Raw genomic sequence first — 25658 nt, 5'->3', positions numbered from 1 at the left:
GGGGGTCCCGGGGGTCCCGGGGGTCCCGGGGGTCCCGGGGGGGGCTCAGACGTACTCGCGGGAGCTGGGGGGGCGCTGGGGGGGGGTCTTGGAGCGGGGGTAACCCCGGGAGGCCGCGCCTGCCCCTCCCCCCCCGCAGGAGCAGCCGGACGAGGCCAGGAGGGACCCCCCGAGCAGAGCCAGGGCCGAGCCCGCCCAGCCCAGGAACAGCGCGGAGCCGAACTCGAACCTGGGCAGGAGAAATCGGGGTCAGGGGGATCCGAAATGTCCGAAATAACGTCCCGAAACAGCAAAAAACCCGATCAGAATAACCCAAAATATCCCAAAACAGCAAAAAAAAACGATTAAAATAACCCAAAATATCCCAAAACAGAAAAAAAACCGAACAAAATATCCCAAAATATCCCAAAACAGCAAAAAAACCCGATCAGAATAACCCAAAATATCCCAAAATTAACCCAAAAGAGCAAAAAACCCGATCAGAATAACCCAAAATAGCAAAAAACCGGACCCAAACATCCCCAAAATTAACCCAAAACAGCAAAAAACCCGATCAAAATATCCCAAAATATCCCAAAACAGGAAAAAAACCGATCAGAATATCCCAAAATATCCCAAAATTAACCCAAAATAGCAAAAAACCCGATCAGAATATCCCAAAATATCCCAAAATAGCAAAAAACCGGACCCAAGTATCCCCAGATATCCCAAAATAGAAAAAAACCCGATCAGAATATTCCAAAATTAACCCAAAACAGAAAAAAAACCGAACAAAATAATCCAAAATAGCAAAAAGCCCGATCAGAATATCCCAAAATATCACAAAATAGTAAAAAACCCGAACAAAATATCCCAAAATATCCCAAAACAGCGAAAATCCCAAACCCGCGGAATTTCACCCAAAAATCTCACCTCAAAACACATAAAAATCAACAAAAAAATAGAAAAAATTACCCAAAAATCCACAAAAATCTCCCCAAAATCCACAAATTTCGCCCCAAATTCCACAAATTCCAAAACCCCAAACCCTCGGAATTTCACCCCAAAAATCTCATCTCAAATCCCATAAAAATCACCAAAAAAAACCCCAAAAAATACCTAAAAATCCACCAAAATCACCTTAAAATCCGCAAAAATCGCCCCAAAATCCACAAATTTCACCTCAAAATTTCCAAAACCCCAAAACCGCGGAATTTCACCCCAAAATCTCACCTCAAATCCCATAAAAATCACCAAAAAATACAAAAAATTACCCCAAAATCGCCCCAAAATCCACAAAAATCGCCCCAAAATCCACAAATTTCGCCCCAAAATCCTCAAATTTCACCCCAAAATTTCCAGAAACCCCAAACCCGCGGAATTTCACCCCAAAATCTCACTTGTAGTTGACGGGCACGGTGACGTCATAGAAGTTGGTGACGATCCTGTGGCCGTACCAGGAGCACGCGACGAGCCCGAGCAGCCCTGGGGGACCCAAAATCCGCTGAATTCACCCCAAAAAAAAATCCCCCGGAAAAAGGGGGGACCCCGAAATTGGGGGGAATGGGGGAAAAATGGGGATTTTGGGAAAAAAAAAAGGGATTTTGGGGTGGAAAATCGGATTTTTTGGGGAAAAAAATGGGGATTTTTGGGGGGAAAAATGGGATTTTTGGGGGGAAAAATGGGGATTTTGGGGGTGGGGAAAAAAGAGGATTTCTGGGTCCGAAAAGGGGATTTTCGGGGGTCCCAGCCCCATTTTCGGTGGCCCCAAACCCATTTTCGGGGGTCCCAGCCCCATTTTTGGGGTTCCCATCCCCATTTTCGGTAACCCCAAACCCATTTTCGGTGACCCCAAACCCATTTTCGGTAACCCCAAACCCATTTTTGGTGACCCCAAACCCATTTTCGGGGGTCCCAGCCCCATTTTCGGGGGTCCCAAACCCATTTTTGGTGACCCCAGACCCATTTTCGGGGGTCCCAGCCCCATTTTCGGGGGTCCCAAGCCCATATTCGGTGACCCCAAACCCATTTTCGGTGGCCCCAAACCCATTTTCGGTGGCCCCAGCCCCATTTTCGGGGGTCCCAGCCCCATTTTCAGGGATCCCAAACCCATTTTCGGTGACCCCAGCCCCATTTTCGGGGGTCCCATCCCCATTCTCGGGGGTCCCAGACCCATTTTCGGGGGTCCCAGCCCCATTCTCGGGGGTCCCATCCCCATTCTCCGGGGGTCCCAGACCCATTCTCGGTGACCCCAGCCCCATATTCGGTGACCCATCCCCATTTTCGGGGGTCCCATCCCCATTTTCGGGGGTCCCATCCCCATTCTCGGGGGGTCCCAGCCCCATTCTCGGGGGTCCCAGCCCCATTCTCGGGGGTCCCATCCCCATTCTCGGGGGGTCCCTCTCACCCGCGAGGATGAAGAGCGCCCCCCCCCGCCGCGCCACCTTGGCTTTCTTTCGGGGGTCGTCGCCCCCGCAGCGCGTGCACTTCATCCCCCGCCACGGCAGCGCCCAGAGCCAGCGGCCCCAGGACCCCCGAGAGCACCAGGAGGGGCCCGGGTGGCCTGGAGGTGACCTGGGGGGACACGGGGGGGTCACACGGGGGGTCCTGGGGGGGTCCTCGGGGGGATTTGGGGGGTCCTGGGGGGCTCCTGGGGGGGATTTGGGGGATCCTGGGGTGTTTAGGAGGTCCTGGTGGGGATTTGGGGGGTCCTGGGGGGGTCACACGGGGGGGTCCTGGGGGGGATTTTGGGGGTCCCGAGGCGCTCCCGCCCCTCCCCGGAGGTGACACTCGGTGACAATTGGTGGCAGTTGGGACATTTGGTGGCCGTTGGTGACACTTTATGGTCCCCGTGCGCCCTTTGGCCGCGGGCACGCCCCGAAACCGGGAGGGGACAGGGAGGGGACAGAGACAGGGACAGGGAGGGGACAATGACACAGACAGAGACAGGGAGGGGACAATGACAGGGACAGGGAGGGGACAATGACAGGGAGGGGACAGAGACAGGGAGGGGACAATGACAGGGACAGGGAGCGGACAGGGAGGGGACAATGACAGGGAGGGGACAGGGACAGGGAGGGGACAGGGACCAGGACAGGGATGGGGACAGTGACAGTGACAGTGACACTGTGGTCCCTCCCCAGTTCCCACCCATGGAGCTGCCCTGAGTCCCCAAATGTCCCCAAATGTCCCCAAACCCCTGATGCCACGGGGTGTCACTGTCACACCCCAATGTCCCCAATGTCACCAAATGTCCCCAATGTCCCCCCAAACCCTGATGCCACGAGTGTCACTGTCACACTCCAGTGTCCCCAATGTCACCAATGTCCCCAATCCCCTCAGTGTCCCCAATGTCTCCAAATGTCCCCAAATGTCCCCAAATGTCCCCAATGTCCCCAATCCCCCCAGTGTCCCCAATGTCCCCATTGTCCCCAATGTCCCCCCAGTGTCCCCAATGTCCCCAATCCCCCCAATCCCCCCAGTGTCCCCAATGTCCCCAATGTCCCCACTGTCCCCACTGTCCCCAAACCCCAATCCTCCCAATCCCCCCAGTGTCCCCAATGTCCCCAGTGTCCCCAATGTCCCTAATGTCCCCAATGTCCCCTCAGTGTCACCTGGCAGAGCCAGGATGGACTCGTAGCTCTTGCACTGCAGTTGCCCGGTGCTGGTGCTGACGCAGCTCATCCACAGCCCCCCAATGTCCCCAGTGTCCCCAATGTCACTGTCACACCCCAGTGTCCCCAATGTCCCCAATGTCCCCAATGTCCCCAATCCCCCCAGTGTCCCCAATGTCCCCAATGTCCCCAGTGTCCCCAATCCCCCCAGTGTCCCCCGGTGTCCCCTCAGTGTCACCTGGCAGAGCCAGGATGGACTCGTAGCTCTTGCACTGCAGTTGCCCGGTGCTGGTGCTGACGCAGCTCATCCACAGCCCCTTCATGGTGGCCATGGCGGTGATGATGTTGTCGCCGGCGTACGACGACACCTCCACTGCGGCAGCGCCGCCGCCGCCACCAGCGCGGCCCAGCCGGCCACGGCCAGAGCGAGCCCCAGCGCCTGCAGCCCCCCGTGCGCCATCGCCGGACCTGTATCGATCAGTTATCGATCACTTATCGATCGGTATTGGTAACCTATCGATTGTACTTGTACCCTATTTATAGCCCATAGACACCCCCTGGATCCCAGCCGGCCACGGCCAGAGCGAGCCCCAGCGCCTGCAGCCCCCCGTGCGCCATCGCCGGACCTGTATTGATCAGTTATCGATCACTTATCGATCGGTATTGGTAACCTATCGATTGTACTTGTACCCTATTTATAGCCCATAGACACCCCTGGATCCCAGCCGGCCACGGCCAGAGCGAGCCCCAGCGCCTGCAGCCCCCCGTGCGCCATCGCCGGACCTGCATCGATCAGTTATCGGTTATCGATCAGTTATTGATTATCTATCGATCGGTATTGGTACTGATCTATAGCCCATAGACACCCCCCTGGATCCCAGCCGGCCACGGCCAGAGCGAGCCCCAGCGCCTGCAGCCCCCCGTGCGCCATCGCCGGACCTGGATCGATCAGTTATCGATCGGTTATTGATTACCTATCGATTGGTATTGGCAACCCATCGAGTGGTATCGGTACCCTATTGATCGGTATCGGTGCCCTATTGATCGGTATTGGTAACCTATAGATCGGTATTGGTGCCCTATTGATAGGTATTGGTGCCCTATTGATCGATATTAGTTCGCTATCAATCAGTATTGGTGCCCTATTGATGGGTATTGGTAATCTATAGATCGATATTGGTTCGCTATCGATCAGTGGTGCCCTATAGACACCCTATGGACCCCAGCACCTGCAGCCCCCCCGTGCGCCATCCCCGGATCTGTATTGATCACTTATTGATTATCTATTGATCGGTATTGGCGCCCTATCGATCGGTATTGGTTCCCTATTGATCGGTATTGGTGCCCATAGACACCCCATGGACCCCAGCACCTGCAGCCCCCCCCGTGCGCCATCACCGGGCCTGGGGACACCTTATTGATGAGTATTGATTACTTATTGATTGGTATTGATCACGTATTGATACCCTATGGATCCCTATTGATCCTTTATAGATCGCTTATTGATCCCCTATAGATCCTCTATTGATCCTCTATAGGTGTCTTATAGATCCCTTAAAGATCCCCTATTGATCCCCTACAGACCCTCCCCTGCCCCTATTGATCCCCAATTGATCCCAAATCAATCAATCAATCAATCAATCAATCCATCAGTCCCCTATAGATCCTCTCCAGCCCCTATTGATCCCCTATTGATCCCCTACAGACCCTCCCCTGCCCCTATTGATCTCCAATTGATCCCAAATCAATCAATCAATCAATCAATCAATCAATCAATCAATCCATCAATCCCCTATAGATCCTCTCCAGCCCCTATTGATCCCCTATTGATCCCCTACAGACCCTCCCCTGCCCCTATTGATCCCCAATTGATCCCAAATCAATCAATCAATCCATCAATCCCCTATAGATCCTCTCCAGCCCCTATTGATCTCCAATTGATCCCAAATCAATCAATCAATCCATCAATCCCCTATAGATCCTCTCCAGCCCCTATTGATCCCCGATCGATCCCTGATCGATCGCCTACAGCCCCTTCCCCTGTCCCTGTAGCTCCTGATCGATCTCCAATCGATCTCCAATCGATCTCCTATTGATCCCCTACAGACCCTCCCCGGCCCCTATGGCCTCCAATCGATCTCTAATCGATCCCTGATCGATCTCCAGCTGATGCCCTATGGCCCCCAATCAATCAATCGATCCCCGATTGATCCCCCACAGACCCTCCCCCTGTCCCTGTAGCCTCCAATCGATCTCCAATTGATTGGAGAGTCCCAGCCGATCCCCAATCGATCAATCCCAAATCAATCAATCCTCCATAGCCCCCGATCAATCCCAAATCGATCCCCTACAGATCCCCTATTGATCCCCTATCGATCCCCAATCGATCCAGGTAAATCGATCCCAAATCGATCCCCAATGGATCCTCAACCAATTGGTTCCCAATCGATCCTCTCCAGCCCCGATTGATCCCCGATTGATCCCCGATCGATTTCCCTTGTCCTTACAGCCCCCGATTGATCCCAAACCAATCACCAATCGATCCCCGATTGATCCCCAACCAATCGATCCCCGATTGATCTCCGCTAGCCCCTGATTGATCCCCGATTGATCCTCGATCGATCCCCCTTGTCCTTACAGCCCCCGATTGATCCCAAACCAATCACCAATCGATCCCCGATTGATCCCCAACCAAGCCCCAACCAATCGATCCCCGATGGGTCCCCAACCAAGCCCCAACCAATCGATCCCCGATCGATCCCCGATTGATCCTCTACAGATTCTCTCGATCCCTTCCAGCAACCAACCCAATTGATCCCAAACCAATCACCAATCGATCCCCAATGGCTCCCCCAACCAATCCCAACCAATCGATCCCCGATAGTCCCTGATTGATCTCCTACAGACCCTCCCCAGCCCCAATCGATCCCTGATCGATCTACCCCTGTCTCTACAGCCCCCGATCGATCCTCAATGGCTCCCCCAGCCGATCAATCCCTGATCGATCCCCAATCGCCTCCAATAGTCCCCGATTGATCCCCTACAGACCCTCCCCAGCCCCTATCGATCCCTGATTGATCCCTGATCGATCTCCCCCCGTCCCTGTCGCCCCCGATCGATCCCCAAACCGATCCCCAAACCGATCGATCCCCGATCGATCCCCGATGGGCCCCGATCGATCGATCCCCGGCCTCCCCCCCGCTGTCACCTCCGGGCCCGGCGGCGGCTCCAGGTGGGGTGGGGGCAAAGGTGAGCGCACCTGTTCATAACGGCCGGTGACGTCACAGCCGACGTCACCGCCCCGCCCCACCCCGGGGGGGGGCACAGGTGACAAAGGGGGCAATAAAAGGGGGGGGAGGGGCGGGGGGGGGGGACAAGGGTCAGGGGTGGGGCAGGGACACACCTGGGGGGGGAGGGGAGGGGAGGGTGGGGGAGGGACGCGGAAGTTGGGGGGATTGGGGGAATTTGGGGGGTCCTGGGGGGATTTTGGGGGTCCTGGGAAAATGTGGGGGGTCTGGGGGAATTTTAGGAGGGGTTGGGGGGATTTGGGGGGTCCTGGGAAAATGTGGGGGGTCCTGGGGGAATTTTAGGGGGGATTTGGGGGGAATTGGGAGGAGATTTGGGGAATTTGGGGGGGGTCCTGGGGGGATTTTGGGGGGGATTCTGGGGGTCCCGGAGGGATTTGGGGGAATTTCGGGAGGGGTTTTGGGTGAATTTTGGGGAATTTTGGGGCGTTATGGAAATTTGTGGGTTTGGGGGAGAGATTTGAGGGGGGGCTGGGGGAATTTCGGGGGGTCCCCAGGTGAATTTTTGGGGTCTCAGGTGAATCTTTGGGGTCCCAGGATGGTTTTTTGGGGTTCCAGGTGAATTTTTGGGGGTCTCAGGTGAATTTTTGGGGTCTCAGGTGAATTTTTGGGGTCTCCAGGTGAATTTTTTTGGGGTCCCTTCCCCCTCCGCCCATTCATAACTGAGCTCAGGCGATGACGTCACACGAGAGCCGCCAGACCACGCCCCCTGCGCTGATTGACAGGCCAGACCACGCCCCTGCGCTGATTGACAGACCAGGTCACGCCCCCTGCGCGGATTGACAGGCAAGACCACGCCCCCAACGATGATTGACATCCCAAGCCACGCCCACTCCCGCCTGGGAACCCCCGCCCGGTGACGTCATCGGCGCCAGGGCGGCCCCGCCCGGGAATGAAACAGAAACCGAAACTTTGGGGGATTTGGGGACCCCCCAAAATCCCCTGGGACCCCAAAATCCCTTCCAGGACCCCCAAAATCCTCCCCAGGACCCCAAAATCCACCCCAGGGACCCCAAAATCCCTTCCAGACCCCCCCAAACCCCCCCAAGGACCCCCAAAATCCTCCCCAGGACCCCCAAAATCCCTTCCAGGACCCCCCAAAATCCTCCCCAGGGATCCCAAACCCACCCCGGGACTCCCCAAAATCCCCTGGGACCCCAAAATCCTCCCCTGGGACCCCCAAAATCCCTTCCAGGACCCCCTAAACCCTCCAAGGACCCCCAAAATCCTCCCCAGGGACCCCACCCCCCCCCAGGCCCCCCCAGGGATCCCCAAATCCCCAAATTTTGCCCCAGGACCCCCCAAAAACTCCGAGTCCCCTCGAGGTCTCAAGGCCACCGCGGTGTCCCTTTATTTGGGGGTGTCCCCAAGGCCGGGGATGGCACCTGGGGGGGGTCCCCAGGTGTGCCCAGGTGTGTCCAGGTGTGTCCAGAGTCTCTCAGTGCTGTACTTAAGATGCCACACCCCATTAAAATCCCACTAAAATCCCATTTTTCAGTTCCGAGGTTGTTCCAGGTGAGTCCCACGTTGTCCCCAGGTGTCCCCAGGTGTCTCCAGGTGTGTCCAGAGTCTCTCAGCACTGTCCCCAAGGTGTCAAATCCCATTAAAATCTCATTTTTCCACATTTCCATGTCCCGAGGCCTTTCCAGGTTAGTCCCCAGGTGTGTCCCACGTTGTCCCCAGGTGTGGCCAGGTGTGCCCAGGTATCTCCAGGTGTGCCCAGAGTCTCTCAGCGCTGTCTCCAAGGTGTCAAATCCCATTAAAATCCCAAAAAAAATCCCATTTTTCAGTGCCGAGGCTGTCTCCAGGTGTGTCCCACGTTGTCCCCAGGTGTGTCCAGGTGTGCCCAGGTGTGTCACTGTTCCAGCATGAGCTCACAGGCCCGTGCCAGCTCTGCCAGGCGCCGCCGGGCGTAGTCCAGCCGGTTCAGGGCCAGCTGGCAGCTCTTGCGGGCGGCGTAGCTCGAGCCCTCGTGGGGCTGCCCCGTGGCCACCTGGGCAGGTGAGAGACACACCTGAGAGTCTGAAATACACCTGGCAGAACAAAACTCCCCCAAAAACACACCTGAGGTCACCAAAAACCCCGAATTCCCAGTGGAAAACTCACCTGGAATGTTCCAAACTTACCTGGACAGGTGAGAGACACACCTGAGAGCCCCAATTACACCTGGGTGACTCAAAAACCCACAAAAACCCCCTGAGATCCCCCCAAAACCCACCTGGAAACCCTCAGTCCTCTCCTAGACCCCACCTGGGATCACCCAAAGATCCCCCAAACCCCCCCAGATCCCACCTGGAACCCCAAACTCACCTGCACAGGTGAGGGACACACCTGAGAGCCCAAAATCCACCCAAATACCCACCTGGGACCCCCCAAAATCCACCTGAAAGCTCCCAAAACCCACCTGAGAGCTCCCAAAATCCACCTGGGGAGCCCCCAGACCCCACCTGGGACCCCCCCGGGCCTCACCTGTGTCAGGTAGCGGATCTGGGCCGAGAGCTCGGCCTCCACCTTGGCCACGGCGGCTCCGAACTGGGCGGCCTGGCGATCCAGGTGTCGCTCCTGGGGCTTCTCCTTGGACAGCTCCAGGATCACCGAGCCTGGGGACACACCTGGGTCACACCTGGGCACACCTGGACACACCTGGGGCACACCTGGATGCACCTGGGGGGGCCTGGGACACACCTGGGCACACCTGGGCTCACATGGGGGGGCCTGGGACACACCTAGGCCTGTCTGGGACACACCTGGGGGGGCCTAGGACACACCTGGGGACACCTGAGCACACCTGGGACCCCCCCCCCGTGACCTCTGACCCCATTTCGGGCTCTCCCATTGGTCCCTCGGGGTTCATCTGGACCACGCCCCCAATCAGACCCCACCCCATTAAGCCCCGCCCTCTCAGCCCCGCCGATCACCGCCTCCAATGCCACTCCCACCATCACCATGGCAACCCGAGCCCGGAAGTGCCACCTCGCGCTCCCCCAACAACGCGGCCCCTCCCCCTCCCATGGCGCCCCTCCCCCACCGGGGAAACCCCGCCCCTTTCCGGAGCCCCCGCGCACCCGCGCTCTGCAGGGAGGCGCCGATTTCGCGCTCCAGCTCCTCCAGCGCCCGCAGCCGCTCGTTGGCCACGCCGAACCCCGCCATGCCGCCCGCGCCGCCACTTCCGCCTCCTCTCAGCCCGTTTCCGGTTCCCGTCACCAATGGCAGCGCGCCCTTCTCGTCACGTGACAGGAAGCGCCCGCCAGGAGACGCTCTGGGCGGAACTCGGTGGCACCGCCCCCTCAGGCGGCCGCTCTACGTCATCTCAGTGGTTTCGGGTCCTCCAAGGCTAATTAGGGTCACAAAACCACGCAAAATCCACTCCAAAAACGTCTGAAATCACCTCAAAATCACTCCCAGCTCCATTCCAAGGGTTTGTTCACCACAGAGACCCCACAGCGTCCTCGATTACCCTCAGATTCAGCTCCGGAGGAGGGATGAGAGCTCGAATGACAAACTTAGGGGACTTTTATTCCATTTTACAGCGCTCCTGTCCAGGCCACACCGCTCATTGCCTTTTATCGATCTGGTTTTATCCAGGCCATGCCCCTCACTGTATTTTGTAGAGCTGCTTTTGTCTAGGCCGCGCCCATTTTTTTCCATTTTAGCGCTGACTGAAGCCCCGCCCACTCCCCCCTCACGCAAACCCCGCCCCCGTTTTTCCCGCGCTGTGACGTCATCGGAGCGCGCCGGAGAAGGAGCAGCCATGGCGGCGGTGGCGGCTCCGCGGGCCCCTCCGGCCGCGCCGCTGCTCGAGGCGCTCTCGGCGCTCTCGGCGCTGCCCCCGCACCGCCGCGCCATCCCCGGGCTCGTCCGAGGCCTCCGCGACAGCGCCGGGACCCAGGTACCGACCCGCGGTGGGGGGAGAGGGAGGGGAAATCCCCCCTTCAGGAATGGCGGCCCTGCCTCAGAGAACGCGATCCTCCTCAAAAACTCCCCCCAAAACCGGGATCCCCTCAGGAATGGTGGCTCCGCCTCAGAGAACGCGATCCTCCTCAAAGAGGGGCAAAACTCCCCCAAAAACCGGGATCCCCTCAGGAATGGCGGCCTCGCCTCAGAGAACGCGATCCCCCTCAAAGAGGGGCAAAACTCCCCCAAAAATCGGGATCCCCTCAAGGATGGCGGCTCCGCCTCAGAGAACGCGATCCCCCTCAGAGAGGACCGGCAAAACTTCCCCCAAAAACCGGGATCCCCTCAGGAATGGCGGCCTCGCCTCAGAGAACGCGATCCTTCTCAAAGAGGGGCAAAACTCCCCCAAAAACCGGGATCCCCTCAGGAATGGCGGCCTCGCCTCAGAGAATGCGATCCTCCTCAAAGAGGACCGGCAAAACTCCCCCAAAAACCGGGATCCCCTCAGGGATCGGGACCCACTCCCCACAAAAAAATGGGATCCCCTCAGGGATGGCGGCTCCGCGATCCCCCTCAGAGAGTAGCGGCAAAACCTCCCCCAAAACCAGGGATCCCCTCAGGGATCGGGACCCACTCCCCACAAAAAAAGCGGGATCCCCTCAGGGATGGCGGCCTCGCCTCAGAGAACGCGATCCAACTCAGAGAGTAGCGGCAAAACCCTCCCAGAAACCGGGATCCCCTCTGGAATTGGGTCCTCTCCCCCAAAAACCGGGATCCCCTCAGGAATTTGGCTTCCTCCACCCCCAAAAACCGGAATTCCCTCAGGGATGGCGGCCCCGCCTCAGAGAACGCGATCCCCCTCAGAGAGTAGCGGAAAAACCAAGGTAGCGGCCCCCCCAAAAACCGGGATCCTCCCCAAAAAATGGGATTCTCCCCAAAAAATGGGATCCCCTCAGGGATGGGGACCCCCAAAATCCGGGATCCCCTCCGGGATCGGGACCCACTCCCGCAAAAAAAAACGGGATCTCTTCAGGGATGGCGGCTCCGCCTCAGAGAACGCGATCCCCCTCAGAGAGTAGCGGCAAAACCTCCCCAAAAACCGGGATCCCCTCAGGAATTGGGCCCCGTCCTCCCCAAAATCCGGGATCCCCTCAGGGATCGGGGCCCCCCCCCTCAGGGATGGCGATCCCCCTCAGAGATTCCCGCCAAAAACCGGATGGCGACCCCGCAAAAAACTGGGATTCCATGAGGGGATCGAGACCCCCCATAAAAACCGGGATCCTCCCCAAAAACCGGATCCCCTCAGGGATCGGGACCCCTCCCCAAAAAACCGGGAATTCCGTAAAAACTGAGAATATCCCAAAAACCTTGAATTCCCCAAAAACTGGGATCCCTTCAGGGATGGGGACCCCCAAAATCCGGGATCCCCTCAGAGATCGGGACCTCCCCCATAAAAACCAGGAATTCCCCAAAAACTGAGACCCCTCCCTCAGAAACCGAGACCCCTCCCCCATCACCCCACGTCACTTCCGGTCACTCCCACATGACCCTTGACCCCCCCAATGACCACCTGGGGACACTTTGGTGACCCCCAGTGACCACTGAGCCCTCCCAGGCCACACCAGTGACCACTGGGTGACCCCTGAGTGACCACTGGGTGACCCCTGACCCATGGGTGACCCCTGAGTGACCACTGGGTGACCCCGAGTGACCCCCGAGTGACCCCTGGGTGACCACTGGGTGACCCCTGACCCATGGGTGACCCCTGGGTGACCCCGAGTGACCGCTGTCCCTCCCCCAGGCCGCCCTCGGGGGTCTCCTCGGTGTCACCAGCGCCCGCCTGGGCTCCATGAAGACGCGGTGAGTGACAGCTCCGCCGGCCAATCACAGCGCGGGACCCCGCCCCTCCTGCCTCCTGATTGGATGCTGCTGCAGGATGGGCGGGGGCTGAGAATCAGCCAATGGAAACACGGGGTGGGGGTGTGGTCGGCTTGGCAGCCAATGAGAATTGTTCTCTGGTGTGGCTGGGCTGCCATTGGACGTGCAGGAGCCAGTCAGGGCAGGTTTTACTCCTGGGGACGGGGGAACCAATCAGACGAGGGTACGGCTCGTAAACCCATTTTGATTGGCTCAGGCCTTGTGGGTGGGGCTCTGAGCAGCCAATCAGATGCTTCCTTTGTCGCATAACTAATTATGGTGGGTGGGGCTTGTCTGTGATTGGCGGCTGGGTGTGGGGTGGGCGTGGCTTCATCCCACCCAATGAGATTCGTCTCGTGAGCCACACCCTGCTCTAGATCTTCCTTATACGGAAAAAGGGGTGGGGTCTGAAGATCCCAGCAGCCAATCACGGGTGGGGCGGGGCTGTGGGTGTGTCCCGGCTCAGCCAATGGCGTTGCAGGTACGAGGGGCTGTGCCTGCTGTCCCTGCTGGTCACTGAGAGCCCAACCGAGGCCTTCCAGCAGCACTGCCTGGGCTGGCTGAGAATGCTGCAGCACCTGCTGCAGGTGAGCACCCGGACAGCACACCTGGACACACCTGGGTACACCTGGGTACAGCTGGGTACACCTAGGATACACCTGGGTACTGCTAGGATACACCCAGGACACACCTGGGCACACCTGGGTACATCTGGGATACACCTGAGCACGTCTGGACACCTCTGGCGTACCTGGGATACACCTGAGGCACACCCTGGACACACCTGGGTACACCTGGACACACCTGGGTACATCTGGACACACCTGGGTACACCTGGACACACCTGGGTACATCTGGGATACACCTGAGCACATCTGGGATACACCTGGGCACATCTGGACACACCTGGGCGTACGTGGGACACACCTGAGGCACACCTGGACACACCTGGGATACACCTGGACGCACCTGGGATATATTTGGGTACAGCTGGGGTACACCTGGGCACATCTGGACACACCTGGGCGTACGTGGGGACACACCTGAGGCACACCTGGACACACCTGGGATACACCTGGACACACCTGGGATATACTTGGGTACAGCTGGGGTACACCTGGGCACATCTGGGATACACCTGGGACACACCTGGACACACCTGGGTACACCTGGGACACATCTGGACACACCTGGGTGTTCCCACACCCAATTTTGGGGCAATTTTCCCCCCATTTTTTGCCCGATTTTCACCATTTTTTGACCATTTTTTGCCCGATTTTCACCGTTTTTTTTGGGGTTTTTTTCGGGGCTGTTTTGATGGGGGACAGTCCCGGGGGCGTCTCCGTCATTTGGGGAGGGGTCCTGACGGGTTTTGGGGTCCCCCCCGCAGTCGCAGGACCCCCCTCCCACGGTGGCGCTGGGCGTGGCCGTGCTGCGGGAGCTGCTGCGATTCTCGGCCCAGCTGCCCGAGCTGGCCCGGGACATCGGCACCAACCACATCCCGGGCATCCTCACCTCCCTGCTGGCCCTGCGGCCCGAGGTGCGCCCGCAAATGGGGCTGGGGGCTTCGGGGGGGGTCCCGGGGGGAAAGGTTTGGGGGGGTTATGGGGGGGTTTGGGGGAAAAATCGGGGAAAAATCGGGGGTAAAAATGGGATTAAAGTGGGGTGAAATGAGGTTAAAAAGGGGTTAAGATGGGAATAGAAAGGGTTAAAAGGAAGGTGAAATGGGGCTGGGGGCGTTGAAATGGGTCTGGGGGCTTCGGGAGGCTCCGGGGGGAGAGGTTGGTTGGGGGTTATGGGGGAAAATTGGGTAAAAATGGGATTAAAAAGGGGTGAGGTGAGGTTTAAAAGGGGTTAAAATGGGAATAGAAAGGGTTAAAAGGAAGTTGAAATGGGTCTGGGGGAGATAAAATGGGTCTGGGGGCTCCGGGGGGTCTGTTTGGGGGGGGTCTGGGGGGGTTATGGGGGAAAATCGCAGAAATTCGGGGTAAAAATGGGATTAAAATGGGATAAAAAGGGGTTAAAATGGGAATAGAAAGGGTTAAAGGGGGTTAAAATGGGTCTGGGGGCTTCGGGGGGTCCCCAGTAATTTGGGGAGGGGTCTCCGGGGGGATTCCCATAAATTTGGGGAGGGGTCCCAAACTCCTTTTTACCCTCCCCAGTGCAAGTCCTGGAGGGGATTTGGGGAATTTTTGAGGGGAAAATTTTGGATTTTTGAGGGGGAATTTTGGGATTTGGGGGGAATTTTGGGGATCCCAGGAATTTGGGGAGGGGTCGGGGTGGTCCCCAATGATTTGGGGAGGGGTCTCAATGAATTTGGGGAGGGGTCTCTGTGAATTTGGGGAGGGGTCCGAGTCCCATTGCGAGCTCCACCCTGGATGAACTTTGGAGCGTTTTGAGCGGAAAATTTTGGATTTTCGAGGGGGAATTTTGGGATTTGGGGGAATTTTGGGATCGCGGGAATTTGGGGAGGGGTCTCAGTGGATTTGGGGAGGGGTCTCAGTGAATTTGGGGAGGGGTCTCAGTGAATTTGGGGAGGGGTCTCACCCTTTTTTTTCCCCTCGCAGTGCGAGCTCTCCACGCTGGAGGGGATCAAGTCCTGCCTCTCCTTCTACCCCCGGCGCCTGCGGCTCCATGAGGGTGAGACCCCCCCCCCAAATTTTTTTTGGGGGGGGTTCCCTGAGCCCCCTCCTCAATTTGAGAATCATTTGGGGAGGGGTCCCGACCCTGGGACCCCCCAAAATCTCCCCAAATTCCTCCCCCCCCCCCCCAGGGGAAGCTGGCGGCGCATTTCCTGTCCCGCATCGACAGCGACAGCCCGCGGCTGAGGGGGCGGTCTGGGGGGGGTTTGGGGGAAATTTGGGGGGATTTGGGGATTTTGGGGGGGTTTGGGGTTTTTTGGGGGGTCCTGAGAAGGATTTGGGGGGGGTTTTGGGGGGATTTTTGGGTTTTTTGGGTTTTTTTGGGGGGGATTTTTGGAGGAGAATTTGGGTCCTGGGGGAGATTTTAGGGTAATTTTGGGGGAGTTTTGGAGGGATTTTGGGGGAATTTTGGGGAGTTTGGGGTTTTTTGGGGGGTCCTGGGAGGGATTTCGGGGGGTTTTGGGGGAATTTTGGGTTTTTTTGGGGGGATTTTTGGGTTTTTTGGAGGGATTTTTGGGGTTTTTTGGGGGGATTTTTGGAGGAGATTTTGGGTCCTGAGAGACTTTTGGGGCAGTTTGGGGGAATTTTTTGGGGGGATTTTGGGGAATTTTGGGGGGATTTTGGATTTTGGGGAATTTTGGGGGGATTTTGGGGTTTTTTTAGGAGGTCCTGGGTGAGTTTTGGGTTGGATTTGGGGGATCTTGGGGTGTTTTTTAGGGCGGTTTTTGGGGGAACATTTGGGGTCCCACAATTCCTTTTTGAGTTCCTGATCTCATTTTTGGGGTCCCTGACCTCATTTTTGGGGTTTTTGGGGCAGTTTTGGGGGTTTTTGGGGATCCCGGATCGGAATTTGATGTTTTTAACCCCGTTTTTAAATGTTTTTAACCCTTTTTTGCCGTTCCCAGCTGGCCTGTGAGTGCTATGCCCTGCTGCCCTCCCTGGGCCGGGGGTTCTGGGGGGTTTTTGGGGTCCCGGATCAGAATTTGATGTTTTTAACCCCGTTTTTAAATGTTTTTAACCCTTTTTTTGCCGTTCCCAGCTGGCCTGTGAGTGCTATGCCCTGCTGCCCTCCCTGGGCCGGGGGTTCTCCCAGGGGCTGAGGCACACCGAGTGCTGGCACCAGCAGCTCCAGGGGGTGCTGGCCACGCTGCACGGCCTGCTGGGGGCGCTCTTCGAGGGCTGTGAGACAGGTCAGGGGTCCTGGAGAAATTTGGGGGGGATTTAGAGGGGATTTGGGGTGGTTTGGGGTGGTTTATGAGGAATTTGGGATGGTTTGGGGTGGTTTAGGGGGGATTTGGGGTGGTTTATGGGGGGTTTGGGGTGGTTTATGGGGGGTTTGGGATGGTTTATGGGGGGGTTTGGGGTGGTTTGGGGTGGTTTATGGGGGATTTGGGGTGGGTTATGGGGGGTTTGGGATGGTTTATGGGGGGTTTGGGGTGGTTTATGGGGGGTTTGGGGTGGTTTGGGGTGGTTTATGGGGTATTTGGGGTGGTTTATGGGGGGTTTGGGATGGTTTGGGATGGTTTATTGGGGGTTTTGGGATGATTTATGGGGGATTTGGGATGGTTTGGGGTGGTTTATGGGGGTTTGGGATGGTTTGGGGTGGTTTATGGGGGTTTGGGGTGGTTTGGGGTGGGTTATGGGGGGTTTGGGTTGGTTTATGGGGGGTTTGGGGGTGCTGGCCACGCTGCACGGCCTGCTGGGGGCGCTCTTCGAGGGCTGTGAGACAGGTCAGGGGATTTGGGGGGGATTTGGGGTGGTTTATGGGGGGTTTGGGGTGGTTTATGGGGGTTTGGGATGGTTTGGGGTGGTTTATGGGGGGTTTGGGGTGGTTTAGGGGGGATTTGGGGTTGATTGGGGGGGTTTTAGGGTGGATTTGGGGGATTTTTGGGTGAATTTGGGGGTTTTTGGGGGAGATTTTGGGGTGAATTTGAGGGGTTTTTGGGGTGAATTTGGGGGAGATTTTGGGGGTGAATTTGGGGGCTTTTGGGGGGATATTTGGGGTGAATTTGAGGGGTTTTGGGGTGAATTTTGTGGATATTTTGGGTGACTTTGTGGCTATTTTGGGGTGGATTTGGGGGATTTTTGGGGTGACTTTGTGGATATTTTGGGGTGCATTTTGTGGCTATTTTGGGGTGACTTTGTGGCTATTTTGGGGTGGATTTGGGGCATTTTTGGGGTGACTTTGTGGCTATTTTGGGGTGGATTTGGGGCATTTTTGGGGTGACTTTGTGGCTATTTTGGGGTGGATTTGGGGATTTTTTGGGGTGACTTTGTGGCTATTTTGGGGTGGATTTGGGGCATTTTTGGGGTGACTTTGTGGGTTTTTGGTTGCAGACCCTCTCCCCTACGAGGGTCCCGGGGTGGAGCTGCTGCTGCCCCCCCCCCAGGACGGCGACGCCGGGGGGGTCCTGACCCTGCACTCGAGATTTTCGGGGCTCTGCCGAGTGCTCAGGCTGCTCCTCAGGTGCCAAAATCCCCCAAAATCACCCCAAAATCACCCCAAAATCCCAAACCCCGAAATCCCCATCAAAATCCACCCCAGAAACCCCGAAATCTCCATCAAAATCCGCCCCAAAATCCCCCAAATCCACCCCAAAAATCCCCCAAATTCACCCCAAAAATCCCCCAAATTCACCCCAAAATCCCCCAAATTCACCCCAAAAATCCCCCAAATTCACCCCAAAATTCCAAACCCCGAAATCCCCATCAAAATCTGCCCCAAAATCCCCCAAATCCAACCCAAAAATCCCCCAAATCCACCCCAGAAATCCCCCAAATTCACCCCAAAAATCCTAAATCCCCAAAATTCCCCAAATCCACCCCAAAATCCACCCTAAAAATCCTCCCTGGGACCCCCCAAACTCCTCCCAGTCCCTCCCAGTTTATCCCAGTCCCTCCCAGTTTAATCCCAGTCCCTCCCAGTCCCTCCCAGTCCCATCCCAGTCCCCTCCCAGTTTATCCCAGTCCCCCCCAGTGCCCCCAGTGACTGTCCCAGTTCTCCCAGTAAGGATTTCGTGGCCCCAGTCACCCCAAACCCCCCCCAGTCCCCTCCCAATCCCCTCCCAGTCCATCCCAGTCCCCCCCAGTGCCCCCAGTGACTGTCCCAGTTCTCCCAGTAAGGATTTCGTGGCCCCAGTCACCCCAAACCCCTCCCAGTCCCCTCCCAGTCCCCCCAATCCCCTCCCAGTCCCATCCCAGTCCCTCCCAGTCCCTCCCAGTCCCTCCCAGTTCCCTCCCAGTCCATCCCAGTCCCTCCCAATCCCCTCCCAGTCCCATCCCAGTCCCCTCCCAGTCACCCCCAGTCCCTCCCAGTTCCTCCCAGTGACTGTCCCAGTTCTCCCAGTAAGGATTTCGTGGCCCCAGTGACCTCAAACCCCTCCCAGTCCCTCCCAGTCCCTCCCAATCCCCTCCCAGTCCCCTCCCAGTCCCCCCCAGTCCCTCCCAGTCCCATCCCAGTCCCTCCCAGTGCCCCAGTGACTGTCCCAGTTCATCCCAGCCCCTCCCAGTCCCTCCCAATCCCCTCCCAGTTTATCCCAGTCCATCCCAGTCCCCCCCCAGTCCCCCCCAGTGCCCCCAGTGACTGTCCCAGTTCTCCCAGTAAGGATTTCGTGGCCCCAGTCACCGTCCCAGTTCAGGACATTTTGGATCTCGTTTGTCGCGCCCTCAACGTCACCACCAAGAACCTGGTGAGTGTCACCCCAAAAAACCCAAAAAACCAAAAAACCCCAAAACTGACCCAGAAAACCCAAAAAAACCAAAATTCACCCCAAAAAACCCCAAAAAAACCCAAAATTGACCCAAAAAAAACCCAAAATTGACCCAAAAAACCCAAAAATTGACCCAAAAAAACCCAAAAATTGACCCCAAAAAACCCAAAAATTGACCCCAAAAACCCAAAAAACCCAAAAAACCCCCCAAAAACCAAAATTCACCCCAAAAAACCCAAAAAACCCCAAAAAACCCAAAAAAACCCAAAAAAAACCCCAAACTGACCCAAAAAACCCAAAATTCACCCCAAAAAAACCCAAAATTCACCCCAAAACTGACCCAAAAAAACCAAAATTCACCTCAAAAAACCCAAAATTCACCCCAAAACTGACCCAAAAACCAAAATTCACCCCAAAACTGACCCAAAAAAACAAAAAAAACAAAATTCACCCCAAAACTGACCCAAAAAAACCCCAAAATACCACAGAACTGACCCAAAAAACCAAAATTCACCCCAAAACTGACCCAGAAAACCCAAAATTCACCTCAAAAAACCACAAAAAACCCAAAATTCCCCCCAAAAAAACCCCAAAATTCACCCCCCAAAAACCAAAATTCACCCCCAAAAACCACAAAAAAATCAAAATTCACCCCCAAAATCACCTCAAAACTCAAAAAAACCAAAATTGACCCCAAAAAAACCCAAAATTGACCCAAAAAAACCCCAAAAATTGACCCAAAAAACCCAAAATGATCTAAAAAAAAATGGAAAATCACCCCCAAAACCCACAGTCACTGGTTTATACTGGTTTATACTGGTTTATACTGGTTTATACTGGTTATACTGGTTTATTTGGGTCCATACTGGTCCATACTGGTCCATACTGGTCTATACTGGTTTCTGTCCCTCAGAACTGGTTTGGGGAGGGGCCCCTGCGGGGGCTGCTCCTGCCCCAGGTGCACCTGGAACTGGTTTATACTGGTTTATACTGGTTTTACTGGTTTATTTGGGTTTATTTGGGTCCATACTGGTTTATATTGGTCTATACTGGTCCATACTGGTTTATACTGGTCTATACTGGTTTCTGTCCCCCAGAACTGGTTTGGGGAGGGGCCCCTGCGGGGGCTGCTCCTGCCCCAGGTGCACCTGGACGTGCTGGACGTGCTGGGGGCGCTGGTGCTGGCGTGAGACTTTTACTGGTTATACTGGGATGGACTGGGAGGACTGGGAGTACTGGGTTATACTGGGCTATACTGGGCTATACTGGGTTATACTGGGCTATACTGGGCTATACTGGGTTATACTGGGTTATACTGGGCTATACTGGTTATACTGGGTTATACTGGGAGCACTGGGAGTACTGGGAGTACTGGGATGGACTGGGAATACTGGGTTATACTGGGTTATACTGGGAGCACTGGGTTATACTGGGATGGACTGGGAATACTGGGTTATACTGGGTTATACTGGGAGAGACTGGGTTATACTGGGTTATACTGGGTTATACTGGGCTATACTGGGCTATACTGGGCTATACTGGGCTATACTGGGCTATACTGGGCTATACTGGGTTATACTGGGTTATACTGGGTTATACTGGGCTATAGTGGGTTATACTGGGCTATACTGGGCTATACTGGGTTATACTGGGTTATACTGGGCTATAGTGGGTTATACTGGGTTATACTGGGTTATACTGGGCTATACTGGGTTATACTGGGCTATACTGGGCTATACTGGGTTATACTGGGTTATACTGGGTTATACTGGGCTATACTGGGCTATACTGGGTTATACTGGGCTATACTGGGCTATACTGGGCTATACTGGGCTATACTGGCCTATACTGGGCTATACTGGGTTATACTGGGTTATACTGGGCTATACTGGGTTATACTGGGTTATACTGGGCTATACTGGGTTATACTGGCCTATACTGGCCTATACTGGGCTATACTGGGTTATACTGGGTTATACTGGGCTATACTGGGCTATACTGGGTTATACTGGTTATACTGGGTTATACTGGGAGCACTGGGAGTACTGGGAATGCTGGGAATACTGGGTTATACTGGGTTATACTGGGAGTACTGGGTTATACTGGGAATGCTGGGAATACTGGGTTATACTGGGTTATACTGGGCTATACTGGGCTATACTGGGTTATACTGGGCTATACTGGCTTATACTGGTTATACTGGGCTATACTGGGCTATACTGGGTTATACTGGGCTATACTGGCTTATACTGGTTATACTGGGCTATACTGGGGATGCTCAGAGGGTTCCAGGTGGTTTTTTTGAGATTTTTGGGAATTCCAGGTGGGTTTGGGGCGTTCCTGGGGGGATTTTTTCGGGGATTTTTGGGATTTGGGTGAATTTTGGGAATCCCAGGTGGGGTTTTTTGGGAATTTTGGGAATTCCAGGTGTGATTTTTTGGGAATTTTGGGAATTCCAGGTGTGTTTTTTTGGGAATTTTGGGAATTCCAGGTAACTCCAGGTGCGGTTTTTGGGGATTTTTGGGAATTCCAGGTGGGTTTGGGGCGTTCCTGGGGGGATTTCTTCGGGGATTTTTGGGAATTCCAGGTGTGGTTTTTTGGGATTTTTGGGAATTTTGGGAATTCCAGGTGTGGTTTTTGGGATTTTTGGGAACCCCAGGTAATTCCAGGTGTGTTTTTTGGGATTTGGGTGAATTTTGGGAATTCCAGGTGTGGTTTTTGGGAATTTTGGGAACCCCAGGTAATTCCAGGTGTGTTTTTTTGGAATTTTGGGAATTCCAGGTGTGGTTTTTTGGGAATTTTGGGAATTCCAGGTGTGGTTTTTTGGGATTTTTGGGAATCCCAGGTGTGGTTTTTGGGATTTTTGGGAATTCCAGGTGTGATTTTTTGGGAATTTTGGGAATTCCAGGTGTGTTTTTTTGGGAATTCCAGGTGTGGGGCCCACCTGGTGCTCTGGGGGTCCCTCCTGGGGGGTTTGGGGCGTTCCCGGGTGGATTTTTTCAGGGATTTTTGGGATTTGGGTGAATTTGGGGAATTCCAGGTGGAATTTTGGGAATCCCAGGTAACTCCAGGTGTGGTTTTTTTGAGATTTTTGGGAATTCCAGGTGGGTTTGGGGCGTTCCTGGGGGGATTTTTTCGGGGATTTTTGGGATTTGGGTGAATTTTGGGAATTCCAGGTGTGGTTTTTTGGGAATTTTGGGAATTCCAGGTGTGTTTTTTGGGGATTTTTGGGAATTTTGGGAATTCCAGGTGTGGTTTTTTGGGAATTTTGGGAATTCCAGGTGGGTTTGGGGCGTTCCTGGGGGGATTTTTTCGGGGATTTTTGGGAATTCCAGGTGTGGTTTTTTGGGATTTTTGGGAATTTTGGGAATTCCAGGTGTGGTTTTTGGGATTTTTGGGAACCCCAGGTAATTCCAGGTGTGTTTTTTGGGATTTGGGTGAATTTTGGGAATTCCAGGTGTGGTTTTTGGGAATTTTGGGAACCCCAGGTAATTCCAGGTGTGTTTTTTTGGGAATTTTGGGAATTCCAGGTGTGGTTTTTTGGGAATTTTGGGAATTCCAGGTGTGGTTTTTTGGGATTTTTGGGAATTTTGGGAATTCCAGGTGTGGTTTTTTGGGAATTTTGGGAATTCCAGGTGGGTTTGGGGCATTCCTGGGGGGATTTTTTGGGGGATTTTTGGGAATTTTGGGAATCCCAGGTGGGTTTTTTGGGAATTTTGGGAATCCCAGGTAATTCCAGGTGTGGTTTTTTGGGAATTTTGGGAACCCCAGGTAATTCCAGGTGTGTTTTTTTGGGAATTCCAGGTGTGGGGCCCGCCTGGTGCGCTGGGGGTCCCTCCTGGGCCGCCTCTTCCCGCAGGTTTTGAGCTCCTGGAGCGGCCCCCGAGACCCCCCCCCAGGGCAGGAGAGACCCTTCGGGTAAAAATGGGGGAAAAAATACAAAAAACGGGAAAAAAAAAAACAAAAATGGGAAAAAACGGGGAAAAAAACCCCCCTAAAATGGGGAAAAAAAACCCAAAAATGGGAAAAAACGGGGGAAAAAACCCCCTAAAATGGGAAAAAATGGGAGAAAAAACCCCAAAAATGGGAAAAAACCCCAAAAATGGGAAAAAACGGGGGAAAAAAACCCCCCCAAAAATGGGAAAAAACGGGGAAAAAACCCCAAAAATGGGGAAAAAACGGGGAAAAAATCCCCCAAAAATGGGAAAAAACGGGGAAAAAATCCCCCAAAAATGGGGAAAAACGGGGGAAAAACCCCAAAACGGGGCACAAAAAGCCCAAAAATGGGAAAAAAGAAGAAAAAACGGGGTCCTAATCCTATTTTTGGGGTCCCTGATCCCATTTTTGGGGTCCCTGATGCCATTTTGGGGGTCCCTGATCCTGTTTTTGGGGTCCCTGATATCATTTTTGGGGTCCCTGATACCATTTTTGGGGTCCCTGATGCCATTTTTGGGGTCCCTGATGCCGTTTTTGGGGTCCCTAATTCCATTCTTGGGGTCCTTGATCCTGGTTTTGGGGTGTTTTTTGGGGTCCCTGGTCCCATTTTTGGGGTCCCCATGGCCGTACTGGAGCTGTGGGTGCAGGTGAGGTCTGGGGTGGTTTTTGGGGTTTTCAGGGTGGGTTTTGGGGGTTTTTTGGGCCCCTGATGCCATTTTTGGGGTCCCTGATCTCATTTTTGGGGTCCCTGACCCCGTTTTTGGGGTCCCTGATGCCGTTTTTGGGGTCCCCAGGGCGGTGAGGAGCCGCCTGTACCAGGTGCTGGAGCTGTGGGTGCAGCTGGGGTCTGGGGGGTTTTTGGGGTGGTTTTTGGGGTTTTCAGGGGTGGTTTTTGGGGTTTTTGGGGTCCCTGATGCCGTTTTGGGGTCCCCAGGGCCGTGAGGAGCCGCCTGTACCAGGTGCTGGAGCTGTGGGTGCAGCTGGGGTCTGGGGGGTTTTTGGGGTGGTTTTTGGGGTTTTCAGGGGTGGTTTTTGGGGTTTTTGGGGTCCCTGATGCCGTTTTTGGGGTCCCCAGGGCCGTGAGGAGCCGCCTGTACCAGGTGCTGGAGCTGTGGGTGCAGGTGGCCGGCGCAGCCTCGGGGGTCCTGCAGGGCCCCGGGACCCCCAGCGAGGCTCTCCTGGCTCATACCTGATCAGTGACATCACCCCCCCCAGCGAGGGGGCCAAGGTCAGCCCAAAACCCCCCCTTTTCACCCCAAAACTGCCCCTGGATCCTGCATCCCCCAAATAACCCCTGGAAGCCCAAAAAGCCTCAGTGAGATCCCAAAAAAAATCCCATTGAGATCCCCCCAAAAATCCCATTGAAATCCCCAAAAATCCTATTGAGATCCCAAAAAAATCCCATTGAGATCCCCCCAAAAATCCCACTGAGATCCCCAAAAAATCCCATTGAGATCCCCAAAAAAATCACATTGAAAACTCAAAAAAATCCCATTGAGATCCCCAAAAAATCCCATTGAGATCCCCCAAAAATCCCATTGAGATCCCCCAAAAATCCCATTGAGATCCCAAAAAAATCCCATTGAAATCCCCAAAAAAATCCCATTGAGATCCCAAAAAAAATCCCATTGAAATCCCAAAAAAATCCCATTGAGATCCCAAAAAAATCCCATTGAGATCCCAAAAAAACCCATTGAGATCCCAAAAAAACACTGAGATCCCACCAAAAAAATCCACTGAGATCCCAAAAAATCCCAGAGATTCTAAAAAACACTGAAATCCCAAAAAAATTACATTGAAATCTCAAAAAAATCCACTGAGATCCCAAAAAACCCCATTGAGATCCCAAAAAAATCCAAAAATCCCATTGAGATCCCCCAAAAAAATCCCATTGAGATCCCCAAAAAATCCCATTGAGATCCCAAAAAAATCCCATTGAGATCCCCAAAAAATCCCATTGAGATCCCAAAAAATCCCACTGAGATCCCAAAAAAAATCCCATTGAGAGCCCAAAAAAATCCCATTGAGATCCCAAAAAAATCCCACTGAGATCCCCAAAAAATCCCATTGAGATCCAAAAAAATCCCATTGAAATCCCCAAAAAAATCACATTGAGATCCCAAAAAAACCCCATTGAGATCCCAAAAAAACCCTGAGATCCCAAAAAACTTCAATGAAATCCCAAAAAGCCTCAATGAGATCCCAAAAAAATCCCCCATGAGCCCCAAATTCCCCTGAACCCCAAAATCCCCCCTGGACCCCCCCAAATTCCCCCAAAATCCCCCCTGGATCCCCAAATTCTCCCTCAAATCCTCCCTGGACACCAAAATCCATCCCAAAATCCCCCCTGGATCCCCCAAAATCCCCCCTAGACCCCCCAAAATCTCCCTCAATTTTCCCCCTGAACCCCCAAATCCCCCCCAAACTCCCCAAATCCCCCCAAACTCCCCAAATCCCCCCCAAAATTCCCCCAAAATCCCCCCAAATCCCCCCCTGACCCCCCCTGACCCCCCCATTTTTTGGCAGCTGCGGGCAGAGCCCAAACCCAGCGCCCCCAAAAGGCCCAAATTGGGGGAGGGTCCTGAGGGGCCCCCCCTGCACCGCAAAGGGGAACCTGCAGCCAACAGTGACACCTGTGCTGCTGCCCTGGCAGGTAAGGAA

At 54.7% G+C, this 25658-nt stretch overlaps 3 protein-coding genes and 1 pseudogene across 3 annotated transcripts in view; 1 reads left to right on the top strand and 3 right to left on the bottom strand.

Moving 5' to 3' along the window:
* Window positions 1-43: 43 nt before the first annotated feature.
* Window positions 44-5550, bottom strand: LOC148220527 (claudin-7-like; annotated as a pseudogene).
* A 2670-nt stretch (window positions 5551-8220) lies between these two features.
* MED11 (mediator complex subunit 11) lies at window positions 8221-10564 on the bottom strand. Its single transcript, XM_014893904.2, has 3 exons — window positions 9964-10564; window positions 9368-9498; window positions 8221-8891 (listed from the first exon to the last, which is right to left on the bottom strand). Exons 1-3 carry the CDS (start codon window positions 10046-10048, stop codon window positions 8754-8756), a joined length of 354 nt encoding a protein of 117 aa, XP_014749390.1. The 5' UTR covers window positions 10049-10564; the 3' UTR covers window positions 8221-8753.
* On the top strand, window positions 10047-24288 carry PELP1 (proline, glutamate and leucine rich protein 1). The gene is given in 15 exon segments (XM_088155241.1): window positions 10047-10221; window positions 10552-10787; window positions 12594-12652; window positions 13191-13296; window positions 14100-14249; window positions 15277-15330; window positions 15332-15349; window positions 15483-15539; window positions 16388-16541; window positions 17689-17818; window positions 18953-19040; window positions 20159-20247; window positions 22866-22979; window positions 24073-24184; window positions 24187-24288. Coding segments are annotated over 15 exon segments (1644 nt in total).
* A 1098-nt stretch (window positions 24289-25386) lies between these two features.
* The window catches only part of MPDU1 (mannose-P-dolichol utilization defect 1), a 2758-nt gene continuing 2486 nt past the window's right edge, over window positions 25387-25658 (bottom strand). Inside the window, exon 4 of the mRNA XM_088155240.1 lies at window positions 25387-25398. Within this exon, the coding sequence (XP_088011366.1) occupies window positions 25387-25398 (12 nt within the window). The remainder of the gene's footprint in view (window positions 25399-25658) is intronic.

Source organism: Sturnus vulgaris, chromosome 36 (assembly GCF_052056855.1).
Source record: "Sturnus vulgaris isolate bStuVul1 chromosome 36, bStuVul1.hap1, whole genome shotgun sequence".
Classification (NCBI taxonomy): Eukaryota; Metazoa; Chordata; class Aves; order Passeriformes; family Sturnidae; genus Sturnus; species Sturnus vulgaris.
This window is presented reverse-complemented; position numbering and strand designations above follow the sequence as displayed.